At 40.8% G+C, this 20,085-nt stretch overlaps 1 protein-coding gene across 1 annotated transcript; it reads right to left on the bottom strand.

Moving 5' to 3' along the window:
* Nucleotides 1-3,143: 3,143 nt before the first annotated feature.
* On the bottom strand, nucleotides 3,144-5,048 carry LOC138877672 (uncharacterized mitochondrial protein AtMg00810-like). The gene is made up of 4 exons (XM_070157297.1): nucleotides 4,925-5,048; nucleotides 4,585-4,828; nucleotides 4,286-4,464; nucleotides 3,144-3,826 (listed from the first exon to the last, which is right to left on the bottom strand). Exons 1-4 carry the CDS (start codon nucleotides 5,046-5,048, stop codon nucleotides 3,144-3,146), a joined length of 1,230 nt encoding a protein of 409 aa, XP_070013398.1.
* Between the last annotated feature and the right edge of the window lie 15,037 nt (nucleotides 5,049-20,085).

Raw genomic sequence — 20,085 nt, forward strand, 5'->3', positions numbered from 1 at the left:
AAGAGCAAAATCTTCATAGAACAAGAGAAACAGCAGTTGTCATTGATAAGATATGTTTCCACCAACAAACCACAAAAAGAAAGAAAAACTTCCAAAGCATGAGCAAAAAAACGAAAAAGTCCCTAATCTGGGTCATTGGGGGTACTAGATTGGTTCAGAAGACAACAACTGGACATCCTAAGGCTTGGAGGAACTAGAGGGCTGGGTTTGGAGAAGGTTGAGCATATTCTGAAGCATCCCATCACTCTTCTACTTTTCTTTTGCTAGCTCAATTATAAGGCCATCTCTTTTAGTTTCCAGTTCAACTACACGAGCCTGGAGCCGAGCAATTTCAGCATCCTTAGATCCACACTCCTAAACCAAAGCCCTAACCTTGCTGTTCACAAGTGTCTTCAGAGATGAACCAGGTTCAACTGGGGTGGTATTGACTGGATAGTCACAATCCAGAAGAGTCTTGATGCCAAAGTGTTTCTTGCTTGATGCCATCTCCCATTTCTTCAAAAACACATTCAGCCTATCCAGAACAGTAGTCAATATGAACCCATATGGGGTGGCATGAGCCTTGGAGCCATTTATGACCCTGTCCAGTAATTTGACAATAAAGGCAGGCCAATTGATCTACATTCCTCTCACAAGGCACTCCATAAGAACCAAGTCCATGTAGTTGGCAGTGTGCCTCCTCTCCTGTCTGGGCAGCATGCACTTGTTAACAAATTTAAACAAGACCTTGTGCTCAGGCCTCATCTCACTTTTCTGCACAAACCTGGCTTCAGGCACATCTTCAGTAGTTGCGGCATCACAAAAATTCCTAGTGATTTGAAGAGCAGTAGGGAGAGAATCTAGACATGGACACATTTGCCTTGTATAATCATCATACCCCTCACTAGGTATGTCTAGAATCTTACCCAATTTGAGTGCATCAAATTGCACCCTTACTCCTTTCACTATACTGGTGACTACCCTATTCTTCATTGTGGCATTGGCCATAAAATCAATGAATTCTTTCCTAGCCAGCCTACCATCCATTTCAAGGACCATGTCCTTCCAACCTTGTGCAGCTAGGGCATCCACTAGTCTTCTCATTCCTGGCTCATCCAGGTCTCTCAACAGTCTTCCTTTCAAAAAAATTCTTCTGCCAAAGATGGCAAACCTATCTTGTTCCTTTTCAGATTTCTCTTCTTCTTATTCTCCACTCCATTCTTCTTCTTCCTCAGTAACTTTTACCTACTTACCTTTCACTACAGATCTGGTTCTTTTGGCTAAAGAGGGTTCAACAGATACAGGTTCAGAGGAAGACTTCTTGGAAGAAGCCTTGGCCCTTTTTGGTTTGGGTGTAGGAACCTCCACAGTTGTTCCCCTTTCTTGATGGACTAGTTCCATCTCCTCTTCTTCTTCTTCTGCAACCTCAGAACTCTCCACAACCTTTGATTTTCCCTTCTCCTTCTTTTTCTTCTTGCTTTCTTCCAGAGCTTTCTATAACTCAGCTTCACTTTGTCTGACCCTGCTTCTAGTGGCTCTTCCCTTAGGTACTGAAGGTACAGTAGGTTTTGTGGATGACATTTTGCTTTTCTTTGTTGTCTTGGAAGAAGTTGAAGCCTTTTGTGTGGAAGCTTTACGCTTCTTTGGATCATAACTGGCCCCAACCCTCTTCAGAAGATCAGCCAGTGTTTCCTCAACATATGAACCAGGTTCATCTTGTTGCTTGCTTAGATGCACAAGCCCTTCAGCCGCCTCCCCAGAACCACTTCCCCCTGACTTGTTACCACCTTCTTCAACACCTCCACAGATAGCCAGAACTTTTTCTTTCCCATTTCCCCTCTCATCACCACTTGCTCCCTCTCTCTCTTTTTCTTTCTTTTTACCTCCACTTCTACTAGATTCATCCCCCTTTACATCTTTAACAGGACCAACCCAGACAAACCTATTTTCTACATTTTCAACCACAGTAGAGAGTATCACACAAGAGCTCACCTCACCAGAGGTTTCTTGAATTTTGGTAGTGTCAGAAGACCCATGTTCTTCTCCTTCGCTAGCATAAATAAAAGCTTTAGACTCAAAGCTTGAGTCAGATTCTTGAGTAGTACTTTCCTTCCTCTTGCTAGCCTTCAATTTCTCATTTAGAACTTTTCTTAGAGCTCCAGAAGCTACAGTTTTTCTGGCCAACATTTTCTGCTATAAAACCTAGGTTTTGGGGTTTCACTAGGGGGTGTAGATGAGGATGTATTCGAAGGGGATACTGGTGGGGAAGTTCCAGGATTATCTTGGGGGTTAGTCATGGTGGATTTTTTCTTTGAGAAAAATTTGGGAATTTTGGAAAGAAAAAGGGCGATCAGAACTTGAGAAGAGTTTTGACGGTTATGGACTAATGAAGAAGAGGTGTGGCATGTATTTAAAGATGATTAGACTTAAATGTAGTAACGGTAACTTTTTCAGAGGTAAATTAGAAGTCTAATCAAGATGTAATTCCGGTCTCTTAGTGATTATTAGGCATCGCTAGATTTTAGGATAAAATCTTGGTTTTTAGAGTTATAGGGGAATGAAACTGGTTCAATGCTCAATGGATAGAATTTCTGGGAATTTGATGAATGTAGGACTTCTGCTCATGATTGGAAAAATGATCTTTCTAATTGTGTAGAGTATAGAAAACATACCTGGGCTTTTCATATGAACACATACTGATGAACCAGGTTTTTTATATAGAACGTTCTTGAACATACCTCAAATGCCAAAATAGAAGAAACTTTGTAAGAGATCAGTGAGTGATACACATGTCACAGGAGTATACTAATTAAAGTATGAAACTGAGTAAGAATTGATCTAGATATTTACATAAAGTTAGAACTCCTAACCAAAAAACATTTTTTTCATTGTGCATTCTGAACTGGACCTATTAAGTGATCTTAATCATCCCTAACTCCAACCTATTCCTCTCAAAGTTTTCTCTCAGTGCTTTAGTGAAGATGTCAGCTATTTGTTTATCAGTAGCACAGAATTCTATTGAAATCAATCCTTTCTCATAGTTATCTCTTAAGAAGTGGGTGTTTAACATTTATGTGCTTAGTCCTCTTATGATGAACAGGGTTCTTTGTCATACTTATAGCACTAGTGTTATCACAGAATATTGGAATACATCCCACTTCAATTCAAAAATCTACCAGCTGTTGTTTGATCCATAGCAATTGAGCACAACAGGAAGCAGCAGCAACATACTCAGCTTCAGCAGTAGATAGGGCCACAGAGTTTTGCTTTTTGGTAGCCCATGACACAAGACATGAACCAAGGAAGTGTGCCATACCTGAGGTGTTTTTCCTGTCCACTAAGAAACCTGCATAATCAGCATCAGCATATCTAACTAGATCAAAAGTACTACCTTTAGGATACCAGAGACACAGATTAGTGGTGCCTTTCAGATATCTCAATATCCTCTTTACCGCAGTCAAGTGAGACTCTTTTGGATTTGCTTGAAAATGAGCACAAAGCCCTACACTGAAAACGATGTCAGGTCTGCTTGCAGTAAGATACAAGAGTGAACCAATCATACCCCTATACAACTTTTGATCGACTGATGAACCAGGTTCAACAATATCTAATTTTGTGGCAGTTGCAATGGGTGTGTCTATTTCTTTAGATTCCTCCATTTTAAATTTTTTAATTAGCTCTTTTGTATACTTTTGTTGATGGATCATGGTTCCATTTGGACTTTGTTTGATCTGTAAGCCTAAAAAGAAGTTAAGCTCACCCATCATGCTCATTTCAAACTCACTGCCCATTAGTTTTGCAAAGTCCTTACTCAGCCTATCAGTGGTAGCCCCAAATATGATGTCATCTACATATATTTGCACAACAAGGAGATCTTTACCTTTTTCCCTTAAAAATAAGGTACTGTCAATTTTACCTCTTTTGTAACCATACTCCAGTAGGAATTTGGATAGTCGTTCATACCAAGCTCTTGGGGCCTGCTTGAGCCGATAGAGAGCCTTGTCTAACTTGTACACATGCTCAGGACATTCCTTGCTCTCAAACCCTGGAGGTTGTTTCACAAACACTTCTTCCTTTAGGTAGCCATTTAGGAAGGCACTTTTGACATCCATATGATGAAGAGTGAATTTCATGTGTGCTGCAAAGGCTATGAGGAGTCTGATTGCCTCTAGTCTTGCAACTGGAGCAAATGTCTCATCATAGTCTATGCCCTCCTCTTGGCTATATCCTTATACCACCAGTCTTGCTTAGTTTCTTGTAACTGTTCCATCTTCATCAAGTTTGTTTCAGAAGACCTATTTTGTACCAATGACTGATCTTTCCTTGGGTCTCGGAACTAGATGCCAAACTTGACTTCTTTCAAATTGGTTGAGTTCATCTTGCATTGCATTCACCCAATCTGCATCCTGCAAAGCCTCAACAACATTTTTAGGTTCAATAAGAGATAGGAAAGCATCAAAAGCACCCAGATTCTTTAGTTGTGATCTAGTTTTGACTCAAGATGTTGGATCAGTAATGATGTTCTCAGTAGGATGAGAACTTTGATACTTGTGAGGTTTCACAACCAACTGATTTCTGCTAGATGTCTCTCCCATGTTCTGTTACTGAGGAACGGGTTCATGAACAAGTTCCTCTGGGGGATTTGATTCAATTTCTCCTTGATTAGTTCCCCCTGTCAGGTTGCGCTGATTTGAAGGACCTGTTCCATCACTTGTTTCTTCTTTTGATTCCACTTTGACTTGTGCTGGGGATTCAGTCAATTCCTTTACCAATCCAGTGGCTTCATCTTCATGTTCTTGTCTCTCAGAAAGAATGTTAGTTTCATCAAATACTACATGTACACTTTCTTCTACACACAAAGTTCTTTTATTAAACACTTTATATGCTTTGCTATGTGAAGAATATCCCAAGAATACTCCCTCATCACTTCTAGGATCAAACTTACCTAGGGAGTCTTTTCCATTATTGTGCACATAGCACTTGCAACCAAATTCCCTAAGATGGGATATGTTTGGTTTTCTCCCTTTAAGTAACTCATAGGGAGTCTTCTCTACCAGAGGTCTAGTCATGGATCTATTAATTATGTAACATGCAGTGTTTACGGCCTCTGCCCATAAGCTGTGGGGCAATTTACTAGAAAGAAGCATGGTTCTAGCCATGTCCTCTAGAGTTCTATTCTTCCTTTCAACTACTCCATTTTGTTGAGGGGTCCTAGGGGTAGAGAAGTTATGATCTATACCATTTTCATCACAGAATTCAGCAAACTTGGAATTTTCAAATTCAGTTCCATGATCAGACCTAATGGATGCAAGTTGATTTCCTAATTGTTTTTGAGTTTTTCTAACGAATGCAATAAACATGTCAAATGTTCATCTTTGGAGGTTAGAAACAGAACCCAGGTAAATCTAGAATAATCATCGACAAGCACCATTACATATTTCTTTCCACCTCTGCTTATGGTTCTCATTGGACCACATAGATCCATATGGACCAGTTCCAACGACTTGGTTGTACTTACCATTTTCTTACTTTTGAAGGATGATCTTACCTGTTTCCCCCTTGCACATGCCTCACAAACTTTGTTTTCCTTGAACTTGATATTAGGTAACCCTATCACCAAATCTTTAGAGACTAATTTGTTTTGCTGATTTAGACTTGCATGACCAAGTCTTTTGTACCACAATAGGGGATCATTAACCAACACACTTAAGCAAGTGAGTTCATTTTCTGAGAGAGTAGACAAGTCTACAATGTAAATATTGTTAACTCTTTTTCCCTACAAAACAATCTTGTCAATGGTAAGGTTAATCACAAAGCATCTGGTAGAGGTAAAAGCTACAAGATTACCTCTGTCACACAATTGTGACACACTTATTAGGCTATATTTCAAGCCATCTATCAGGTAGACATTCTCTATGGAATGAGAATCTGTTTTGCCTACCTTTCCAACCCCAATGATCTCACCTTTCTTTCCATTTCCAAAGGAGACATTACCTCATTTTAAGTCCTCAAGTGAAAGGAATTGGTCCTTGTTCCCAGTCATATGTTTTGAGCAGCCACTATCCATATACCATATTTGGCTCTTCCCTTTCACTTGGACCTGCAAAAAGAAATCAGGGGTTAATCTTATGAACCCAAACTAGTTTGGGTCCCTTTATATAGGTAAAAGGATGAATCAGATTCCTTCTTGCCCACCCAGGCAGCTTGTTTTTCTCTTGAACAAAGACTTTGTTCTTTTGACTGGACTTTTCTTTTGCATTACATTTATTTTTGTAATGGACAGCCTTGCCACAGTGTGTGCAGATTTTATTTTCAGGAAGAGTGAGGTACTTGCTTCTAGAGTCCTATTTTGGAGCTTGAGTCCCATAGCCAAGTCCTCTTTTGTTGCTACTGTGATGCTCTTGTAGCCAAGAGAGTGCATCAGAAGCCTTGTTCCACTTGCAAGTTCTGTCTAGTTCATGTCTCACCTTTCCTAGATCTTCCTTCAGGACTTTGATAAGTTCATCTTTCTTATACAATTCATCTTTAATTTTTCCCAAGTTTTCTTCTAGAGTGAGATACGTGTGATCAGCTTTCTTCTTTCCTGTTCCTAGTTTCAGTTTTAAGTTTTCAGACCTAAGTTCTAGGACACTGTTATCAAGTTCAAGAACCTGGTTCTTCAACTCAGCATTTGTTTTATCACTCTCATTAGCCCTAGACTCTAGACTTTTGCATTTTGCTTTTAGGATCACACATTCCCTAGACAGAACTTCTTTCTCATTGTTAATTACTCAGACTCATCAATGAAGTCTAGTAGTAGCTCAGCCAACTTTTCTTTAGACAAAAATTTAATCTTATTTTTGAGGTGAAGGATACTTACCTCTTGTTCATCATCTGATTCTCTGATGGCCATCAGTGCTTGCTCTTCTTCAGCGTCATCTTCTGAATCTTCATCTGAAGTTTCTCCCCAAACAGCAACCATAGCCTTGGTTGAACCTTTGTTCCTTTTTGGTTGAACTTGTTCCTTCTTCCTGTTCCTTCGTTCAGCCCTTTCTTTCTTCCACTCAATTTCTCATTGAGGGCAGTTCTTGATCATGTGATCAGTTTTACCATACTTGTAGCAACCCTCATTGGTCTGTTTTTCAGGAGCTCTTGACTTGTTGAAGGTTGTACCTCTTGAAGAACCCTTTTCTCTCATCAGGTACTTTTTGAATTCTCTAGTGATCATAGCCATCTCATCATCTTCCAGATCTGAACCTTCAGCAATTCTGAGAGCTAGGCTTCTCTCCTTCTTGGGTGTATCCATCTTCATGGTTTGCCTTCTCAGTTCATAAGTAGTAAGATTTCCAATCAGTTCATTCAGTCTGAGAGTAGCAATATTCTTGGATTCCTGAATGGCCATGATTTTGCTTTCTCATGAGACTGGCAGAACCCTTGTCAGGATTTTCTCAACCTTGTCTTCTTCAAGAATAATCCTTCCAAGGGATTTAAGTTCATTTGTTAGTGTAGTGAACCTAGTATACATCTCTTGGATAGTTTTTCCTTCCTTCATAGTAAAGTTCTCATATTGAGAATACAGTAGTGTTCATCTGGATCTTTTCACTTGAGATGTTCGTTCATGAGCCACTTGCAAAGTGTCCATATCTCCTTGGCAGTAGTACAGCTTTGGATCCTACTATACTCATCTGGACCTAGTCCACACACAAGCTATTTCTTGGCCTTAGCATTTTTCTCCCACTTTTTTAGGTCTTCAATGCAGTCAGCCCTTGTCTTTGGCACAACAACTCCTTCCTCAGTTTTCATTGTAGTTGCCAAAGGACCATCAGTGACTATGTCCCAGAGTTCATAGTCTTCTCCTATGATGTGATCCTTTATCCCGTTCTTCCACCAAGAGTAGTACTATCCATTGAATAGTGGAGGCCTGGCAGTGGATTGCCCTTCCCAGTTCCCAGGTGGTGCAGTCATGTTGATCTTTTACTAAGGTGTTAGGTTCTTCAAGGATAACCCGCTCTGATACCAATTGATGTTCTAAACGTCAATACCACACAAGAGGGGGAGTGATTTGTGTGGTACCCAATTTTTCGATCTAGAAGAACCTGGTTCTTCTAGGTGTTCTAACTGCTACTGTTGCAGAATTAAAAGTGCAAAAAATAAAGAACACAGAGAGGAAAACACCTGGCTCAAAAGGTGAAAAAATTACGACCTACTACTCAGTAGGATTTTCTAGGATTTTCCCAAACATCCACTAAAATCACTGAGCCAAAACAGCATTTACAAAACTCTTTGTAAACCTAAGGATTAACTCTAATCCTTGTGTAGCACACAGCCTCAACAGTTGCGACACCTTCGAGTTAGCCTATAACTTGAACACTCAAAATACCTATTACAAATGCTTCTATGAAAGCTGAAAAGGTACAACTTTAAACCACCTACTACAATTGAACTAGAATAAGAATAAACACAACGGAACTGGTTCTTCTATCTCGTTCAAGTAGCTTCAGGTTTGCACACTTGAATCACACACGAACTGCTTGCAAAAAGCGTTGCTATTTTGCTCCCTATTCACGTTTAACTTTTGCGTATGTGCAACACCTGTAAAAGAGAACAATCACTATTATTTAATGAGTTAGTAATCAGAGTTTGATTGAGACTCAATTGTTGAACTTCCATCGAAGTTGAGTCCTTGTTCAATACAAACTCCAACCCTATCCTTTATCCGGATTGTGTGATTGTGTCCTCTTCCCATAAGGAGACTTTCTCTCCTCATCTAATATGCAACCTTTTCGATCAGTTCAGGAGATATTGCTGCTTTATTACTGAGACTTATCTCCTTCACGTGTATCTCACATGTCTAGGTTGATAAATATTGTGCCTCACATGATGAACCTGGTCCATGACTGAGTTCATTTGTCATTCTTCAAAACTTCACCTGAACTTGGGCCAACAGTAAGGGTAAGAGAAAATCGAAAATTGGTGAATCTAGTCACCAAGCTACTACTCTTCCCCCGGCTCCCCGACCCAGACCTGTTACCCGTCCTCCTCCACCTATTATTCTTGATAGTGATAACCCTTATTTTCAATTTTCCGATAGTCAATTTTGCCATGATGTTGCACCAGGTCAATAATTAAATGAAGAAGTTATGAATGCTCTTTATCCTAACCAAACTATCTTTGAAAATGATGAGGAAAATGATGATTTAGATGAAATGTAACCGGATTTAGATGATACACCTACTAGTCCTGTTAATAACCCAACTGATGTCCCACCTGACCCACCTATAGTAACCTCTACTTTTAATAGAAAACCTTCTAAACGGCCCGAAACATCTCTTGTTTGGCACTTTTTTACTCAACTAAGAGAACAAAATAAGGCTAAGTGTAAAACTTGTGGGTCTTTGATGGCTCATAAATATACTGGAGACCGTAGTGGTACGGGTAGTTTGACTAGACACATATTGAAACACCCTAGAGATAAAGCTAGATATTTACAAATGAAAGCTGCGCAAGAGGGGACAAGTGTAGATACTACGGTTAACCCTATACAGGTTCAAATCTAGTTCAACCGGGAATTAACACTGTTACCGGTGGCATTTTATATTATGATCCAAATAAAGATCGTGAAGAATTGGCAAAAATGGTTATTGTTATGTGTTTATCCTATAGTTTTCCTTCTAACCCTCATTTTGTGCATTATATTAGAAGAATTTTTAATCCTACTTATAAAGGATGGCCTCGTGCAACCGTAAAGAGTGATATTTATAAATATAAACATGAATATGAACAATATTTGCGCTATTTATTTACTCATATAGATTGTCGCATTGCTATTACTACTGATATTGGTAGAAGTGGTAATGACTGTGATTATCTAACCGTTACAAGTCATTGGATAGATGAGGACTGGATAATGCAAAAGCGCATTATTGCTTATAGAATAATTAATTCACGCCACACAGATAAGTTTATTGCTATATATTATATAAGGCAATATATAATTATATATACATATTATACATACTATATATACTATATATATTTATATAGCTATATATAAGCAATTTGTATTAGTATATACATATATAGTTTACAAGAAATTGCCTTAGATAAAAAAAATTAAAAAAATAGCCCGGAACGAAAAAGCTCGTTTAGGCCCGCGGGCCCGGCCCATTTAGCCCGGGACCATGTGGGCTTAGGACCGCAATGGGCCGGTTCCACTCATTTGGCCCGTTTGGCCCATTTAGGCCCGGGCCCGGACCACAATACAGCCTTAGAGTAAAGTTAGTATTGTTATAAAAAATTTAGCTTAGTGAATTTATGTGTCTCAATTAGTAATTTAGTATTTGGTTGCGCTTAGTCAGTCTCTCATATGATACTACAATTTCTTACTTAAAACCAATTTCTTTTTGTTTTTCTCTCAAATAATATAGTTTCAATTAAATGTAATTGTCAATTCTAAAATCTTCTTCTTTAATTTAGCCAGCAATTTCAGTTTTTGAGTTGGACATGCATGGTTAAATAAACTCTTTTAAGAATATCCAGAAATATTATCCGGGAGCGTTTTTGCTTATCCTTGCACGAAATATTCTTAAAACCTATTTTCTATCTCTTGTCTCTTCACGTACTCCGTTTTTATCCTTTTACCAAATAAAAATATATAAAATTAAATTGAGATGAAGTAAACTCTCATGTAAATCCTTATCCTCCAATAAAACTTGCCGCTTTGCAATCTTTATTAAACTACATCATCAAACCATAACAAACGTAATGTCAAAAAGCAAAATTACATTGGAGGCCAGCGTCTAAAGATAATACTCCTTTACTATAATGGATTTTCTTGCCTTTAGAGAAAAGTTTAGTAGGATTCTAATTTTACAATCGTAGTCATCTAAAAATTTTATCATTGTATTCAAAGTTCTAGAAATCATATAAAATTTAATTTCACAACTGTAGCCAAATAACAATTATAGTTTAATTCAAAGTCTCGTATATTTGGTAAAATTTTAAATATGATAATTTCATTAGGCGTGAAATTATATATATATATATATTTCAGAATTATATTTTAGCTTTGGCCGAGAATATTTTCGTCTTTAAATATTGTGCGTTTTAGCATTCCTATTTTCTAGTAACCAGTCTCTACGAATATAATTTGTAGTCAGATTTTTCTTATGCAACAAGAGAAAAAGTAAATTTATTAATGCATTCATATTAAGAAAACTTAATTCTTTTAAGATAATAGAAATCAACCATCATAATGGTGTCCCTCTCTCCTTCTTCGTCATTTATTTTTCTCGAAAAGTAGATGTGATTATGATCCTAAAGAGCTAAGTAGCAAGTTTCAACTATGTCATAGCTCTTGAAGAATATTTCTTGCATGAAAGTCAAATAACATTAGTAATGAAGAATAACTATTTTTTGCATGAATAGTCAAATAACATTAGTAATGAAGTAAGAAAAAAGTAATGAACAGAAACTTACCTCAGGGTAACATGGAAGAAGTAAGAAGTCCGTTTATTCTCGATTTTTGCTGCAATTATGATTGACAGATTGAGTCTTTTAATTTTTTATTGATTCTAAAAATCCAAAGAAGCAATATCGATGTCAAAGAAAAATTAACTCAAAAACGGTATTGAAATATGCTACATAAAATATGCGGAAATTCAATAGAAAAATAACATCTATGAATGCAGAGGTGGCAGACATATGCATCTGTTAGAGATATTAAATTGTATTCAGTTGATTCCTAAGAGAATCGAACTTGTAAGTCTAAAGAAGTTTCAGTCGCATTGCAAATTTTTATTAGCGAAATACCTAGAGTCACTCAAATTGTTCTCCATAAGGATTAATTAACCTTACAATATCATTCCTTATGCAAATCAAATTAAGTGATCTATTTGGTTTCAAAGTCCCAACTTTTAGTTTGGATGTCCTAATGTAGGACTTAAATTAAAGTATTGCATTTCCAGTTGTGTCCTTTTCGTGTAACTTCTAGTAAAAGTTAATGTAAATATTAAAGGGCAAGATTTAGTTGTTCAACATTTAGTATATATATATATATATAAATTCGTGCTTATGATATGGCATACATCCTTATTAATATGTTTCAAAAAGAATGACATATTTTTAGTTAAAAATAGTTTAACTTTAAAGTTTTCATTTTACCTATTTTATCTTTAATGAGAAGTTTTTTGTCACTACCCTAAATCCAGACCCGGTCATGATGGCGCCTATCGTGAAACAAGGCCAGCCGACACAACACCCAATTCATTTTAAACAATTAAAATAGTTCAATTTAAAGCATTAACAAGTGATAAATCCCAAAATAAGCGTAATTACACAAACGTGGAAATAAACACAGTCCCACATCGGGGTGTCACCAGTCATGAGCATCTAACATAAGTCTAAGAGTATGAAAGAGTTTATACCGTCTATTACTGAACAAGAACAAGGAAAGTAAGATAGGAGGGAGAAACACTGGGCTGCGAACGCTGAGCAGCTACCTAGTGGACTTCGAATAGCCTGCTGGGAGCAATCAACCCTCACTAGCGGGACCCGAAGCTCCTGAATCTGCACACAGGGTGCAGGGAGTAATGTGAGTACGTCAACTCAGTGAGTAATAAAAATAAATGAAGACTAAGCGATAAGAAAGCACGTAAAACACAACAAAATGCTACAAAGAGGCAGTGTAAACTAATACAATGCAATAAAACAGTAAAATCTTATAAAAAACACTTTAGTTTAGTATAATCTTCCTTAAAACACCTTTTTAACAGTTAAACAAGTAAATAAAAAGTAGCGAGAAAAGATAAACACATAAAATCAGCCCCTCGGGCAAAGTATCAACAGAATCAGCCCGCTCGGGCAATAACATGGAATAACACCAGCCCCTCGGGCTATATCACATATCACATTGGGTGCCCGCGCTCATTGGGGTGTACAGACTCCGAGAGGGGCCACTTACGGCCCAATCGCAATATCAAGCCATCTCGTGGCATAATCAAATAGGCTCTCGGCCTCATATCAAGCCACCTTGTGGCGTACAACTCAGGTCATCAGCCTCATAATCATAATCAGTACACCACTGCTTCGGCGTGCAGCCCGATCCCATAATATTCCTCACAACACAGGCCCCCAGCCCTACTCAGTCAGAAATCTCTAAAAGCTACTCGGGCACAGTAAAACATGATGCTCAGCCCAAAATATTATTTAAAGTGTTAAAACAGAGTAAACATGACTGACTTATGAAAACAGTAGAATATAGCATGACTGAGTACAGATATAAAATCAAAACAATGAGGAAATAATAGTAAAAATCCCCTAAGGGTCCAAAATAGTTGGCACGAGACCCAAATATGGCATTCAACCCAAAACATGATGATAGCAAACAGTTTTCAGTCAAATACGCGGCAAAACAGTCATTCGGGATGGACTAAGTCACAATCCCCAACGGTGCACGACCCCACGCTCGTCATCTAGCGTGTGTGTCACCTCAATATAGCACAACGATGTGTAATCCGGGGTTTTATACCCTCAGGACAATATTTACAATCATTACTCACCTCTATCCGGTCCAAACTCTAGCCCGTGATGCCCTTACCTCTCGAATCGGCCTCCAGATGCTCCAAATCTAACCAAAATCAGTACATAACTATCAAAATATTCTAAGGGAACAAAGCCCACTCAAAAGAAATCAAAATACAACTCGAATCCCGAAATTAACCAAACCCGACCCCCGGGCCCACATCTCAGAATTCGATAAAATTTATATCCATCAACTCCTTATCTCCCCACGAGTTCATTCATATCAAAAGTACCAAAATCCGACCACAAATGACCCCTCAAACCCTTGCTTAAAGGCCTCCAATCTCAAGCTCTAGTTTTCAAATTTTTTAACCCTTAATTTCCATTAATTTTAGGCCAAATCAGTGAAATAATGCCATAGGATCGATTATTAGGTTCAAAAATCTTACCTCCAAGTGTTATCCCTTGAATTCCTCTTCAAAATAGCTCCCTCAAGCTCAAACCCAAATGAAAATGGTGAAGAACAACTCAAAAATCGCGAAGGAAAATTTTTATACTTTCTGGCCCAGGGTTTTCGCACCTGCGGGCCAAACAACGCTCCTGTGGTACCGCTTCTGCAGTCCACGAACCGCTTCTGCTGTTTTCACTTAAGCCCCCCAGGGCCGCATCTACGTCTAGGAACCGCACTTGCGGTCCCGCAGATGTGCCTAACTCACCGCATCTGCGGCCAAGCTCCAAATGGCCAAACTCCGCTTCTGCAACCTCCTTTACGCATCTGTAGCATCGCACCTGCGGTCTGACCGCAGGTGCAGAAATATCAGAAGCAGAAAACTCTGCAACTTCTCCAAAACTCCAAACTCCCCGTCAACCATCTGAAATCACCCCGAGGCCCCCAGGACCTCAACCAAAAGCATAAACAAGTCTCATAACACTATTTAAACTTATACCAATCTTTAAAACACCTCAAATAACATCGAATCAACCAAAACACATCAGATTCAAGCCTAAGGTTCCAAAAATCTTCCGAATTCCATTTTTGATCAAAAAATCTATCAAACCACGTCCAAATGACCTAGAATTTTGCACACACATCCCAAATGACACAACGGAACTACTGCAACTCCCGGAATTCCATTCCGATCCCTATATCAAAATCTCACCTATCAACCGGAAATACCCAAAAAACCAATTTCGCCAATTCAAGCCTAAACCTACTATGGACCTCCAAAGCTATTTGAACCATCAAAATTCACATCCGAGCCCTTTTTCACACAAGTCAACATCCAGTTGACTTTTCCAACTTAAGCTTACTCAAAAGAGGCTAAGTGTCTCAAACCTCACCAAAATATTTCCGAACTCGAGACAACCTACCCGATAACACATAATACCGCTGAACAAGACAATAAGAAGTAGAAATGGGGGAAACGGAGCAGTAACACATGAAACGACCGGTCAGGTCGTTACATCCTCCCCCTCTTAAACAAACGTTCGTCCTCGAACGGGTCAAGAAACATACCTGAAGCCACAAATAGATGAGGATATCTACTCCGCATCTCCCGCTCGGTCTCCCAAGTAGCCTCCTCCACGGGCCGACCTCTCCACTGCACCTTCACTAAAGCTATATCCTTTGACCTCAACTTCTGAACCTGACGCTCCAAAATAGCTACTGGCTCCGCATCATAAGTCAAATCATCATCTAACTGAACCGTGCTGAAGTCCAAAATATAAGACGGATCCCTAATATACTTTCGAAGCATAGAAACATGAAATACTGGATGCACACTCGACAAGTTGGGTGGTAAAGCAAGCTCATATGCCACCTCCCCAATCCTCTAAAGCACCTGAAAAGGCCCAATGAATCGAGGACTCAATTTACCCTTCTTCCCAAATCTCATAACACCCTTCATGGGCGAAACCTTCAATAAGACCTTCTCACAACCATGTAGGACATATCTCGAACCTTCCTGTCAACATAACTCTTTTGTCTCGACTGCGCTGTACGAAGCCTCTCCTGAATCACTTTCATCTTGTCTAAAGCATCCTGCACTAAGTTTATACCCAATAGCCTAGCCTCACACCGCTCAAACTAACCGATTGGGGATCTACACTGTCTCCCATACAAAGCCTCATATGGAGCCATCTGAATACTCGACTGGTAACTGTTGTTATAAGCAAACTCTGCGAGCGATAGAAACTGATCCCATGACCCTCCAAAATCAATAACACAAGCACGCAACATGTCCTCCAATATCTGAATAGTGCACTCGGACTGCCCGTCCATCTGAGGGTGAAAAGTTATGCTCAACTCAACCTGAGTACCAAACTCTCGCTGCACAGACCTCCAAAACTGCGAAGTAAACTGAGTGCCCCTATCTGAAATGATGGAAACTGGGACACCATGCAAACGAACAATCTCCTAGATATAGATCTCTACCAACCGCTCTGAAGAATGGGTAGTACATACAGGAATAAAGTGTGCGGACTTGGTCAGCCGATCCACAACCACCCAAATAGCATTGAACTTCTTCAAAGTTCGTGGGAGCCCAACTACAAAGTCCATAGTGATCCGATCCCACTTCCACTCTGGAATATCCAGCTGTTGAAGCAAGCCACCCGGTCTTTGATGCTCATATTTCACCTGCTGACAATTGAGACACCAAGCTACAAATCCCACAATGTCCTTCTTCATTCTCCTCCACCAATAATGCTGTCTCAGATCCTGATAAATCTTCGCGGCACCCGGATGAATGGAATACTGCGAGCTATGGGCCTCTTCCAAAATCAACTCCCGAAGCCCATCTACATTGGGCACACATATCCGGCCCTGCATCCTCAACACCCCATCATCACCAATTATCACATCTCTGGCATCATTGTGCTGAACTTTGTCCTTAAGGACAGGCAAATGAGGATCACCATATTGGCGCTCTCTGATGCGATCATATAAGGAAGACCAAGAAATTACACAAGCTAATACTCGACTGGGCTCCGAAATATCCAACCTCACGAACCTATTGGACAAGGCTTGAACATCAACTGCAAGACATCTCTCCCCAACTAGGATATATGCCAAACTCCTCATACTCACCGCCTTCTGGCTCAAGGCATCGGCCACCACATTGGCCTTCCCCGGATGGTACAAAATAGTGATATCATAATCCTTTAGCAACTCCAACCATCTCTGCTGCCTCAAATTGAGATCTTTCTATTTGAACAAGTGCTGGTGTTTATGATGATCAGTAAACACCTCACAAGACATACCATACAAATAATGCCTCCAAATCTTCAATGCGTGAACAATGGCAGCCAACTCCAAATCATGAACAAGGTAGTTCTTCTCATAGGGCTTCAACTGACGAGAAGCATAAGCAATAACTCTACCCTCCTACATCAACACACACCCAATACCAACTCTTGAAGCATCACTATACACTATATATGAACCTGAAACTGATGGCAAACCTAACACTGGAGCGATGGTCAAGGCTGTCTTGAGCTTCTGAAAGCTCTCCTTACACTCGTCTGACCACATGAATGGAGCACCCTTCTAAGTCAACTTGGTCAAGGGCGATGCGATAGATAAGAATCCCTAAACAAACTGGCGGTAATAACCCGCCAAAACAAGAAAGTTGCGAATCTCTGTGGCTGAGGACGGTTTGGGCCAACTCTGAACTGCCTCTATTTTCTTCAGATCAACATGAACCTTGCTGGACAACATGTGCCCCAAGAAAGCCACTGAACTAAGCCAAAACTCGCACTTGGAGAACTTTGCTTAAAGTTTCTCCTCCCTCAATCTCTGCAACACAACTCTCAAATGCTCCGCGTGCTCCTCTTAACTACGTAAATACAATAGAATATCATCAATGAAGATTATGACAAACGAGTCGAGATAAGGCTGAAACACGTTGTTCATCAAATGCATGAACGCTGCTGGGGCATTGGTCAGCCCAAAAGACATCACCAAGAACTCATAATGACTATATCGGGTCCTGAAAGCCGTCTTAAGAATATCCGAGTCCCTGATCTTCAACTGGTGATAACTTGAATGAAGATCAATCTTGGAGAACACCCTTGCTCCCTGAAGCTGGTCAAACAAATCATCAATACGAGGCAAATGATACTTGTTCTTGATTGTTACTTTGTTCAACTACCTGTAATCAATGCACATCCTCATCGAGTCGTCTTCTTCTTCACAAATAGAACCAGCGCACCCCAAGACGACATACTATGCTGAATAAACCCCTTATCAAGGAGCTCCTGAAGCTGTTCCTTCAACTCCTCTGGTGCCATACGATACGGTGGAATAGAAATGGGCTGAGTGCCCGGTACCAGATCAATACCAAAATCAATATCCTTGTCCGGTGGCATGCCCGACAGGTCTGCAGGAAATACATCGGGAAAATCTCACAAAGGCTAAGTATGAAAGACAATCCTTCCCAACCATACGTTGGGCCTTCAAGAATGAAATTACCTTACTGGGAACATAATTAGTCGAACCTCACCACTCAATCCGTGGCACACCCAGCATAGCCAATGTCATTGTCTTAGCATGACAGTCCAAAATAGCATGATACAAAGATAGCCAATCCATGCCCAATATAACATCAAAGTCTACCATACATAACAACAAAAGATCCACTCGGGTCTCCAGACCCCCAATAGTCACCACACATGACTGGTACACACGGTCTACAATAATAGTATCGCCCACCAGAGTAGATACACGAACAGATGAAATAAGAGACTCACGGGGCGTATCCAAATAACGAGCAAAGTATGATGACACATAAGAATAAGTGGAACCAGGATCAAATAATATAGAGGCCTCTCTGTGGTAGACCGAAACAATACCTGTGATCACAACGTCTGAAGAAATAGCATCGAGTTTAGCTGGAAGTGCATAGAAATGGGCCTGACCGCCACCTGATCGACCTCCCCCTCTAGGGCGACCCCTAGCTGACTAACCTCCACCCCTAGCTGACTGGGCAGGTGGTGGTAAAGTAACTGGCACTGAAGCCGATGGCTGACTCCTCTACTGAGATGAACCACCAAGACGACGAGGATACTGCCTCCACATATGACCCATCTATCCACACTCATATCAAGTCCCGGGTGCTGGAGACGGGAACTGAAGGGAACCCCTAACACCGAAATGACTAGCAGATGCACCTGGCATAGAAGAGCCCTGAACTGATGGAGCACAGGACGAATTCTGAGCTGGAAGGGCACTAAGTGATGACTGGCCCTGATAAGAACTGTGAGAACCATGACCTGATGACACCCCACGATAACCTGGGCGAGCTGGCTGAGCATGCCTGAAAGGACGACCTCTGCCGTGTTGGAACTGACCCCTCGAAGGAGCACCACCATAACTATCAGATCCCTGAGGCCTCTTGTCCTCCCTCTCATCTCGCTCCTAGCGACAAACTGACTCAATCTCACAAGAAATGTCAACAACCTCCTCATAAGTAGCACCAGACACCCTCTCCCTGGTCATGAGAATACGAAGCTGATAAGTGAGGCCATCAACGAACCTCCTAATCCTCTCTCTCTCTGTAGGAACCAACCAAACAGAATGACAAGCTAACTCCGAAAATCTCATCTCATACTGCATCATAGTCAAATCTTCCTGACGCAACCACTCGAACTATCTGCGCAGCTCCTCTCTGTGAGACTGTGGCATATACTTCTCCAAAAATAGAATGGAGAACTGCTGCCAGGTAAGGGGTGCTGCACCAACATGCCTACGCCTCTCATAAGCCTCCCACCAAGTGAAGGCAGCTCCAGAAAACTGAAAAGTAGTGAAAGCAACCCCGCTGGTCTCCAGATTACCCGTTATACAAAGAATTCTCTGACACTTGTCCAAGAAACCCTGGGCATCCTCCCCTCTACACCACTAAAAGTTGGAGGCTAAAGTCTACCAAACCTCTCCAACCTGCGTTGCTCGTCCTCTGGCATACCAGGAGCTACATAGTCCTGAAAAGTTGCAATTGGCTGGGTTGGAGGTTCCCCCAGTGTCTGAAGTCCCTGCACGACCTGTTCAGGTGTGAGAGCGGCGAGAGTCTGAGTGCCTCGCCCGGCCTGCGAAGTAGTTGTGGCTGTAGTAACTGAGACCGCTTGATCTAGGCCAATGCATACTGATAGAACCTGGGCCAGGGCCTCCTGAAGACCAGGAATCACAATGGGCACAACTGGTGCCTGAGCTGGTGCTGCTGGAGCGTCCACAACTAGGACCTGATCCTGAACTGGGGCGTCTGGTGGATCTGCAGGTGCTGCCCTAGCTGCTTTACGGGCTACACCCCTGCCCATACCGTGACCTCGATCGCGTCCTCGGCCTCTAGTGGCCATAGCTGGTGGTACTGGTGGTCGTCCATCCTGACCGGTAGCGCGTGTCCTCACCATCTGTGAGAGAATAGAATAACAGAAGTTTAGTACTCGGATCAACAGATTCGCATGACAAGAATTTCAAGAATATGAAGTTTTTCCTAAAGGTTATGCAGCCTCCTGAGGGTAAATACAGACGTCTCTGTACCGATCCGCGAGACTCTACTAAACCTGCTCATGACTCATGAGACCTATGTAACCTAGGCTCTGATACCAACTTGT

The sequence above is a fragment of the Nicotiana sylvestris genome, chromosome 9 (assembly GCF_000393655.2).
Source record: "Nicotiana sylvestris chromosome 9, ASM39365v2, whole genome shotgun sequence".
NCBI classification, from domain to species: Eukaryota; Viridiplantae; Streptophyta; class Magnoliopsida; order Solanales; family Solanaceae; genus Nicotiana; species Nicotiana sylvestris.

Coding starts and splice junctions, on each gene's coding strand:
- LOC138877672 (XM_070157297.1), bottom strand. CDS start 5,048: ATGACTAGACCTCTGGTAGAGAAGACTCCCTATGAGTTACTTAAAGGG. Junction 4,829..4,924: donor TAATGGAAAAGACTCCCTAG/GTAAGTTTGATC, acceptor CTTTGTGTGTAG/AAGAAAGTGTACATGTAGTA. Junction 4,465..4,584: donor GTTCATGAACCCGTTCCTCA/GTAACAGAACAT, acceptor AGTCAAAACTAG/ATCACAACTAAAGAATCTGG.